The 10,824-nt window shown below is 35.0% G+C and overlaps 1 protein-coding gene across 3 annotated transcripts; it reads right to left on the bottom strand.

Moving 5' to 3' along the window:
- Positions 1-7,111: 7,111 nt before the first annotated feature.
- On the bottom strand, positions 7,112-10,252 carry LOC125838357 (protein IQ-DOMAIN 3-like). Of its 3 annotated transcripts, none has more exons than XM_049517425.1 (6): positions 10,193-10,252; positions 9,878-9,959; positions 9,457-9,777; positions 8,962-9,192; positions 8,605-8,727; positions 7,112-8,028 (listed from the first exon to the last, which is right to left on the bottom strand). In XM_049517425.1, exons 2-6 carry the CDS (start codon positions 9,947-9,949, stop codon positions 7,393-7,395), a joined length of 1,383 nt encoding a protein of 460 aa, XP_049373382.1. In that variant the 5' UTR covers positions 9,950-9,959; positions 10,193-10,252; the 3' UTR covers positions 7,112-7,392. The 3 variants fall into 3 exon arrangements, with proteins under 3 accessions (XP_049373382.1, XP_049373384.1, XP_049373383.1); XM_049517427.1 differs by having other exon boundaries at positions 8,605-8,724; XM_049517426.1 differs by having other exon boundaries at positions 9,457-9,774.
- Positions 10,253-10,824: the final 572 nt, after the last annotated feature.

The raw sequence follows: 10,824 nt of genomic DNA, 5'->3' as shown, positions 1-10,824 counted from the left end.
TGATTGATAAATTTGTCATTTGCATAGGGTCAATGGAGTGGCTGGAGTTTATTGGACGGTTAACAATATTTGGAATATATGTTGAAAAAATTCTCCCCCTCGTTTTCTTTTTAATTGTGATGTTGTGCTTTTCGAAAGTCAATTTGATTAATTTTCAAAGTTAAATTAGATTACATTAGTTCGATACTTTAAATTTAAAAAAAATAGTATTTAAAAACTATACAAAAAGTAATATAGATTGCAATTTTTGCATATCAATATAATGAAAAAATACATCGTAAAATATTAATCAAAATTCTTATCGTTTGATTTGAAAAAAGAAAACCATGACAACTATAAAGAACGGAAAGGGTATTATTATGTTTCAAAGAAATAAGATCACTTGTTCACTGGCAAATTGTTTATATATTTGTAGGTGAGGATTTGGATAATGACTGGGGTTGAGAGGTGAGTGTGGATAATATTGAGTGACGCAGCGTCTAGTGGGAAATGGGACAATTTTTGGCATTATATGTCCGTTTGTGTACTTGTTTAGACGCATTTTAGGCATTAGCTCAAGGTGGTTTATGGAATTTAATTCTCATGCAATCCTTGTATAATTCATATTTACTCTCCGATTCATTTAATTTGTCATTTTTTATGCTTTCTTAAAGAAAATATTATTTATTCTCTCTGTTTCAAAATACTAGTATTTTTAGCTTGGGTATACCCCTTAAAAAAATACTAATTTCTAGAAAGTAAGACTTACAGTAAAACATCTATAAATTAATATAGGTGGGACCATGAAATTTTATTATTTTATAGACATATTATTTAATCGATAAATTAATATTTATTAATTTAAAGAATGGTTTGAGATTTAATGAAGGTTAATTTTGATTATATCAAAATCATTGTATTTTACTAATTTATGTATCATATTTATTGATTTCACATAAAAAAAAATATTAGATATAAAGTACAATGAATACATCAAAATCATTATATCTTACTAATTTATGTATCATATTTATTGATTTCACATTAAAAAAATATTATATATAAAGTACAACGAATACATCAAAATCATTATATCTTACTAATTTATGTATCACATTTATTGAATTGTCACTATCGTGCAAATAAAAGAGCATGGATGACAACTGTTCTTTTTGATGAATATATTCGTTGATTTGACCACAAAATGCATGGTAGACGAGTTTTGCTTATGGTAGATAATTGTCCAGCCCATAATAGAAATATTGAAGGACTACAAAATGTTGAATTGTTTTTCTTGCCACCCAACACGACATCCAAAATTCAACCTTGGGATGCTGGGATAATAAGAACTTTCAAGATGTATTAGCATAACAGATATTATCGTAGGATATTAGAAGGCTATGAAGTGGGACAAACTGATCCAGCAAAGATTAATGTTTTGGATTCTATCAATTTTGCAATCATTGCTTGGACAACAAATGTTCAGCAAGAGACAATAGCAAATTGTTTTCATGTAACATCTCGCCAATTTGAAATAACTAGGAAGAAGTTAGGAATTGGAAATAACAATTTTTGGAACGAATATAAAAATCTGAAAATTTGTTAAGTATGTTAAGTTGAGTTTTTGGTCAACTTCAAACGACCATAACTCCTAGCTCAGAATGAGTTAGGTGTGGTTCCAGATATCGTAGGAAAGATCTTGGAAAAATCTTTGCAACGCCGCCGAGTTTGTGCGATTCCGAGTTTGTATGAGTGAGATATGCCCATTTGAAGTTGGAATGTTCGAATAAGGAAATGTCCAATCCGGATTTTTGAAGGGTAGTTTAGTCTTTTCCTTATCCAATTTATTAAATCCGTTTTTTAGTAATTATTTGGAGTCTAAACTGAGTTAGTTCAGTTTACACACTTAAGAAATACGCTAGGCCTTGGAGAGAAGAAAAAGGAGGAGAAAGGAGAAGAGAAACTCAAGATTCGTCAAGTTCTTGCGATTTTGGTTGTGGAATTCGCCAAGGATTCAATCCTACAAGGTATGTGAGGCTTTCATAACGTTGAGTTTGTTCACCCACAATATTTTTATTTCAGCGTGAAATCGTCCTAAAAGAGTTTGAAAGTTTATGTTCTTGATTTGTATTCTGGAATTTGATATCGTTCTTGAATTGGGCTGAATTGAGATGTTTCTGAGATCTTTACGTCGAGTTTTAGAGTTACTTTGAGTTAGGTTCTTGGGTACATATGCTGGGTATTGGAATCTAAAAAGAATTTAAGAAAGATAGTCGAGTTTAGGTGAATTGGGGCGGAAAATGAAGAAGGGAAAAGTCGAGCGGGTTTTGGCACGCAAGTCCGCGTCGCGGACTTGCTCTCCCAGTGAACAAAAACCAGCACCGCATCGCGGACTTGCTCTCCCAGTGAACAAAAACCAGCACCGCGTCGCGGTTGGGACGCGAACTCCTCTGTCTCAAAATTTAATTTCGCGATCAAATATTTAAATGAAACTTCGCATTGCGGACTTGTTCCAAGACGGTGATTTCTTGATCTTTTCTCATGTTTAGCTATGTACAAACACTCTTAAACATCATGAGATCTTTCCTATCACCAATCACTATCCTTGAATCCATAATTCAATTCAAGGAAAGTTAAGAGTCAAGTCAAGTAAAGGTAAAAGTCAAGTCAAGTGAAGTTAAGAGTCAGGTTGAGAGAAGTTTATAAAGTTTTGAAAAGTCTTTCACAAACGTTTTAACTTTGTTTTAAGACTTAAGTTTCAAGTTAAGTAAAGAGTAAAGAGTTAGAGTTCATTTTCTCAAAAAGCTATAAGGGAACTAAGTATTCCCAAGAGTTTAAAATGATTTCACATTTGAACAAGAAAGGGAAACACTGATTTCCAAGAGAGCTTTTAAGCTAAAGTTTTTAGTAATGATCTCAAACCAAAGAAAGAAGTTTTCATTTTAAATCATTGAGCTAAGTATATTTTAGGAGTAGTTTTGGGACTGATATGGGGATGCGAGTTCATATTAACTCAAGTGTCCATAAACCATGTAGCCATCATGGTAGTAAAGGATCATACTTTTTAGGTGACTCCTTAAGATGCTTTTAGCATAGACTAGTGGATCCACTTAGTTAACCGTTCTATATGACGACAAAGTATTGGACAGTTCTGGCAACGTGGGCAAGACGTTGTATCACCACTTAGACTCATAGTGGTGGTTTTTGGTTAGAGAAAATCCCACATAAACTATATTACTTTATTACATGAGTAAAGTTAAGTTCGTTATTGCATTTTCTTTAACGAACTAAGTTGTTTTCCCAATGTTTTACAAGTTTTATATATATTGCATGTGTTTTATTGATTTATATTGAGTTAAGTTGTTCAGGAGTTGAGTAAAGCCGAGGTAAATGTTTCTTTTAGATTCTTTTCAAGCTTAAGTTTTGTTTAGCATTCCAACTCGCATACTCATACATTCAATGTACTGATGCCAATTGGTCTGCATTTTATTATGATGCAGACGCAGGTGACCAGGATCATCATCCAGCGCCTCGTTGATCTAGTTGAGCACTCAGAGTCAGTTGGTGAGCCTCATTGCATTTCGGAGGACTCCTTTTACTTTGTTTTTAGTATTTCATTGTTAGGATGATCAGGGGTCTTGTCCCGACATTCCTCTTTGTTTTAGAGGCTTCATAGACAGTCAGACAATTTGTAGTTCAATTGTCTTTACATTATCATTTCATATGTTAAGACTTGAGTTGCCATTTTGGCCAAGTTGAATGTTGACTGTTAAACATTCTAAGTTATTTTATTTAACAATTTGAGTAAGTGCATTTGATCATTGTAATAATGCTTAGAGTCTTCCGCTGAGTAAGTAAGCCAGACCAAGGATTCACTTGGGGCCAGCCATGGTTCTCGAGTGTCAGCCACGTCAGGGGTGTAGGCTCAAAGAGTGACATTTCAGCACTGTAAATTCGTTGGGGGATGCAATCTCAAAGAATTTGAATGAAGCCACTTGTGATAACGTCATTCATGAACTTGAGGTCATGATTAATGATCTCGGTTACCATAATAAAATGGATGTCAATAACCTATTGGATTATTCGGGTGAAAGTGATACATGTTCAGAGGTTCAGAGCTTAGAAGAAATTGTGGATACCATCGAAAAAAGTAATGTTGATGATGAAGTTGAAGATGATACTATACCTTTGGAACCAATTACGCATAAAGAAGCACATATTGCATCTAAAACTCTTCACAATTTTATGGTGCAGTTCGAAAAGACAACACCAGAGCTCTTAGATGCAATAAGAAAAGTTAGAGTTGAGCTTCAACTAGATTTAAATTTTAAGAAAAAACAGAACACAATAGAATCATATTTCACTAAATTGTCTTAGATATATTTGTACTTTTAAAGAATTATTGATTTATGATATTAATGGGACCATATATTTATATAGAGGTCTTTATAAAATATATTATCTTATTATCTTATTGAAATTGGTGATTTTTTCCATTGGCCCAAGTCGGGATCAGAGGAAAATATTATTTTAGAGAGATTATTAATTTACCCAGTATTAATTTATAGAGGTTTTACTGTATTTTTAATAACTTACTCTTACCTTGAAAAAGACGTAGCTCTACAGTAGTTTCTTGGTTAAGTAAAATTTTCTTTATTTAAATAAGGATAAAATTGAAAAAAAAATATTAACGTCAATGGAGACTTGCGACATTCGGATTTATGTTAGGATGCTCAACTACAAAAGTCAGTCATCTTGTAAAGAGACTAGTGGAGCAGCATAGGGAGAGGAAAATGGACTTACACATGGTGTTCATCGACCTAGAAAAGATTACGACAACATTCCAAGGGAGGCTCTATGGAGATGCTTGAAGGCTTAGGTGTGCATATGGTGTATGCAAAGTTGATCAAGGACATGTACGATGGAGCTTAGAATTGGTAAGGACAATAGGAGGAGACTCAGAGTACTTTTCAGTTTTTTAATGGAGTTGCATTATGGAACAACCTTTAGCTTATTTTTATTTTTTTTGGTGTTTGATGAATTTACGCGGCAAATCTAAGGTGAGATTCCATGGTATGTGTTATTTGCAGGTGACAAAGTTCTAATTGATGAGACTCGCAGTGGAGTTAACGTTAAGCTAGAGGGTTGGAGATAAACCCTAGAGTCTAAAGGGTTCAAGTTGAGCAGGATAAGATATAATACTTGGAATGTAAGTTTAGTGACGTACACACATGAGATTGGCTTGAAAGTGAGGCTTAATACACAATTCATGCTAAAGAGAGGAAGTGTCATGTATCTTGGGTTTCTTATCAAAGAGAATAGGGATATTGACAAGGATGTCACTCATCGTATTGGTGCAGGGTGGATGAAATAGAGGTTTGCATCTTGAGTCTTGTGTAATAAGAAGATGTCACCAAAACTTAAAGACAAGTTCTATAGAATGGTGCTTTGACCAACTATGTTGTATGGGTAGAATATTGACCAGTCAAGACATCTCACATTCAAAAGATAAAAGTTGTGGAAATAAGAATGGTGCAATGGATGTGTCAACATACGAAGAGAGATAGGGCAACACCCCATAACTTCTATGTAAAAATCCAAACCATTCTCCATATGCATTTAGGCCCAAACTCGGCAATTTCTATGAACTTAGATGTTAAGATATAATTCTTAAGTTAGGGAAGTGTATTGGATGTGAATTAGGGTCATAAAGAACCTCTAGCACTAAATCAAGTTCAAAGGTTTCCTACCAATTAAGTTTTTACATGAGATCATGTAAGGATCAACTTCAAACGAGCACATCTCTTAGAATATAAAGACTTATGTGCTCTATTACCTATCAAATTAAAGGTATTTGGGTCCTCTTTCCAACGGCACCAACTGTTCATAAATTTGAGACAAGAGTAAAACATTATAATCAATCTACCGGAGATGTTTCATGGTGTATGTCGACTGTAAGAAACTCCCCGGTAAAAGTATCATTATTTTCATATACTTGAATAGTCATCATGATTCTTCTCAGTCATGACAGTTCAAATCTAACCATTATATAATTGAAAGCAAGTTCTCAAATGATCTTCATACACTCATTTTAAACTGTCTTTCATTATGTCACTACATTTATAATTATTAACATACTTATCAGTTCTTACTTCGGGTTTTTTTTTCAATGAAAAATGACTCTGGAGAAAATATGATTAAAACATATAAGTGGAAGGATCAACGTATCAAAAATTAAAACTAGCTTTCAAATTCATACAAGTAACATTGTCTTTTAAAGTTAAAAGGCCAAAACGGGAAGGGATCAAACATACTAAACTGCCATACTACAGGTTGCCACCCGAAATGATTATGTTGAGTGTCATCTTATATACTCAGAATATTATTTCACGTATTGACCATATACTTTTCTCTTCGATGCATCCTATTATGATATAAGTTTGTGGCTAGGCAAGTTGCATCTTTTCCGGTTAGCCGTTCGAGCTTAGAGTGGCTTAGGAGAATTTTCGGAGCTCTTTTACATCTTTCCGCTAGTAGTTGGTTTCCTCTAATTTCCTTTATTATATATATTGTTGTATCATTGTATTTGTAATGTTAATCTGATACTCCCGCTCCCATATTAACATTCATCTATCAAAAATTTCAAAATATAGAAATTGGGAAAATATACTTAATAATCCTTGTCATATTTTTCTAGAAAAATTTTCACGGGTTTATTGCATTAAAAGACCAGACAACCCAAATAGGTATTGTTATGTTACCATTAGGACAAGTAAGCTTCCAATTAAAGAGGTTTTGAGGAGACAAAATAATCCAGCAACCTACCTAAAGCATTATGAATATCCACTATTCACTAAACATGCTTGAAACTTCTCCTTTTCTTATTGTCAACAACTCTCCATATTAAAAAACTACATATCGAAATTTTAAATCAACAGAAGTGGCATGACAAATAAGCTTCATACAGTAACAGCAACCCATAGATGACTCAGAAATCAGAATTACAATGTATACAGTAACACCAGAATGGCTGGAGATTACCAACATCTAAATATTTCAATATTGCACTCAAAAAGAGAAGAAAAATAACACGAAAGAAGAGCACACCCAAGAACGCCATCACTATAAAGCAAATGACACTAAATATGATCACTAGCAGTGTAGCACACAAACTTTTGTTGTAGTTATGCATAAGGTTAGAAACATGTTGGTGAGTAGATGAAAAAAAGACTCAAATACAATGCCACAATCCTCCATTTTATCCTCCGTTCCTCTGTAGTTACAGCTCACCGTTATTCAATATGCACACTCATGAGAATAGTTTTAGGAATGACAAGTCAAATAAATGGTCTAACTTCTTGATTTTCCTGCTATCTCAAGTGCTCCTAACGGCACTAGGATGCTTTAGGTACTTTATATCTCTACCTTTGGTGGACCAGAGTGTCTCCTTGGTACACCACCAGGGGATGCTGAGAATGACAATCGCTTCTTCGTAGAACTAACACTTCCCTTCTCTGGTGTCCCTATCTTTTCGAAACCCAAAGGACTTGGTAAGCGGGACCTTGCTCGTGCTGATTCTGTTGCTGCCATGTAACTTGGAACAGATGGGGAACTTGCCAGGCTTTCATCATCTCTAATTGATGAACCAGCAATACTATGCCTCCTGCAGCGTTCTGACTGTGCACTCGTCATGCTTCTAGAGTCATCATCCACATTACTCACCCTGGGGCTTGCTGGCCTTATTCGTCCGGTCTTTGATCTAGGTGTTGACGGTGATTGGCGGCTAGGAGGACGGCTTTGCTTATGAGCTGTTGGAGAAGGCCTATTGTCAAGGTGGAAATCACGATGAGTGATAGCAGCCACAGCAGTGGAATGGCTTGCTGGGCTCTCTGCAGCGACCTCGTCACTGTTAGGTTCTTTATCCATTGCACATTTATCTTCCCATGGCCGTGCTGCCATCCAACGTTCCAACCAGCTCCAGCCCCAGTGGGGATTATTTGGGTCCATGAATGTTTGATTTGTAGATTTTGAAGGATTCCTCCGTGTTGACTGTTGTAAAAGTATATGATTCCATATTACATTCTTCAATAATTTAAATCATGTAACAAGAAATTAAATATCAAAGAACTCTAGTAATCTTTAGTATAAATAACTGCTACATTCTAGATTGTTTTCAGGAAGGAAAATGTCAGCAATATCTTCGTCCGTAAATCCTATTGGTGACTAGTTCCAGAGATTTTATTTATACGTAAAGATCAAATGAAGCAACGTTTCATCAGAACAAGTCTGAAACATCTCTATTTTACAGATTTGACATGTCAAGACAAGTTAGATCTATGATCCAAGTTAGATATACCACCTAAGTAAGAAAGAACTAGAGTGCTAGAACAAACTATAATTTCCAAACAACTTATCGGCTTTACTTTGATGGAAATAAAAGATGGAGGACAACATGAGTTTTACAGGAATGAAGCTACATATTATATAATAAGATCTTTGCAGCTATCTTTTGTAGTTCCAGACAAAGCTTTGGTCTTAACATAAAGCTTATGGAAAAAGTATGTAGCATTTCAGCATTCAATTTGTAGATAGATAAGAAAGGACTTAAGAAAAGAATGTGTGTACCTGATGTGTGTATGCATAAGCCAAAGCCCTTTCCCTTCTCGTGGCAGCCTCCTGCTTCATCTGGAGGTGTGCATCAACTTGTTCCTTAGACCGTGTACTGTCATTCCAATCATCTCCAGACTGCTGCAAAATGCAAGAAAATTCAGCCAAAAGGCGCAAACCATGACCAAAGAGTACATATTTCTTTGCGGGGAAACCAAGATAAAAAGTAAAAACCACCTTTAAGTGGAAGAAAAAGAAAAACCAAGGGGATAACCCAAAGCAGATGATGCTGAAACATGATGTCGAACTCAGAATATTATCGGAAACAAATGACACACACACAAACCATCTAGTGTATATATGAAAGGTACTTACGGAAGATGCTTTCAGCTTCTCCTGCTCTTTCTCATGCTTCTGTTGGAGCTGTCTCTGGAGTGTCTGATTCTCCTCTGACATCCTAATTCTTCTGGCACGAACCTGAGATTGAACACGAGCTAGAGTCTGCATGCACCTTAAGGTGGATGTGGCTTGTCTCTTCACAGATTGCCCTTGAATCATTGTCTTCAACCTCACTAATCCTCTCAACGCCTTCAATGCTCTCCTTGCCTGTATAAAATAGGAATATCAGAAACTGTTTGCAGTATAAAATAGGCCTTCAATGCTCTCCTAGCTAAATCATGACGACTCTATACTGATAATTTTGCAATTTGGATGTTCCCCTTCAGAAATGACACTATACTGAGCATTTTTCGCTATTTTGGGACTACGCTAAAACTAATCACCGAGCAAAAACAACCTCATTCAAAAGAAGTTCAAATGTATGATCATATTATGCAAAGCTTAAATCACACCAGATGTTAGACATCCTACCAAGTATCCTCGAAAAGCTGTTTGTATTCTTATAGCTGCAATCTCTTCCTTTGATTTACCCGAGCTACAGGCTGCTGCTGTGAGCCGAACAACCTCAGCAGCAGCTTGAGCAGCAGCAACTGCTGCTTCTGCAGCAACAGCAGTGGCAATAGCTACTGAATACGCGTGCTTGTTCTGCTCATTCTCCGCTTCCATCAATTTCATCTGCTCTACCGGCAGAGGAGTAGGGGGTGCAGGACTCACTAATGCAGTTTCTGCATTCGAAGAATCCATCTCGTTGCTCTGTTGCTTTTCGGACCATTTTTCAGATTTCTGTTTCTTCTAGTAAAAACAAAAAAAAAAGCATTAAACAATTACTCAAGAAAATACAGAATATGACACATACATAAAATAAAAAAAAGTCATTGCAATCATCCACTACCTTATCTTTCTTTTTGTTACCCGAACCAAGCGCCTTTTTCACCGATGAAAACCAATTTCCTTTCTTCCCCATTTCAAAGCATCTATACCATAAGAAGATCCAAAAGTTAAAGATAACATTTCACTATCATACAAAAACTAAGACATGACAACAAAGAGATCTAAAGTCTCTGTTTTGTTGAAACTCGAAACTAACACACATTATTAGATCATCATTAATCAAAACATAATGTCCCCTCACAACATAACAAATTTACTCGCAAAATTTAAAAAATTATTTTAGAAACCCCCAAATGTCAAATGCCAGAAATCTTACCAAAAGGATATAACAGACTCCAACAGCAATCTATCAAAAAAAGAAAACAACACAAATCAGCACTCGAGATAATAATTTTCCCAAAAAAATTATTTAGAAAATGCAAATCAACAAACATTTCTAATTAATCAACAAAAATAATATGCATAACCCAAATGCGAAAAATGCAAGATCATCATTAAAACAGAAAAAAAAAATCTCATAATTGACAGTTCATGATCACAAAACAAAACACAATGAAACGTAAAACAAAAAAAAAGACAGGTTGGTTTATTTGTCATGTACCTAAAACTGAATCTTGATAAATATGAGAAGAAAGTTTGTTGTAATTAATGAAATCAATCACCAAGTCCCCACCATAAAATGAAACAGGAACAAGAACAATATGTATATAGCAAAATCAAGAAACTTGTGAGCACGCCTTCAAGAATATGACTCAAAAGATAATTTTTTAAGAATTTGTAAAAGAAAATTATTAAATTTGTTTGGGGGGACCTGGACAATGAAAAGTTCAAAGGTTGAGGAAGTTGATGAAGACAAGAATAACGGAAAGGGCTACTTTCGGTATTTATTTTTTTGGAGGAATAAATGTTTCTGTGTTTGTGTGGGACCCAAAGACAGGCTTTGAAGTT

Source organism: Solanum verrucosum, unplaced genomic scaffold (assembly GCF_900185275.1).
Source record: "Solanum verrucosum unplaced genomic scaffold, falcon-dt-bn FXZP01000150.1, whole genome shotgun sequence".
In the NCBI taxonomy this organism is placed as follows: Eukaryota; Viridiplantae; Streptophyta; class Magnoliopsida; order Solanales; family Solanaceae; genus Solanum; species Solanum verrucosum.
Note: the sequence above shows the minus strand (reverse complement) of the source record. Positions and strands in the feature narration are given on the sequence as shown.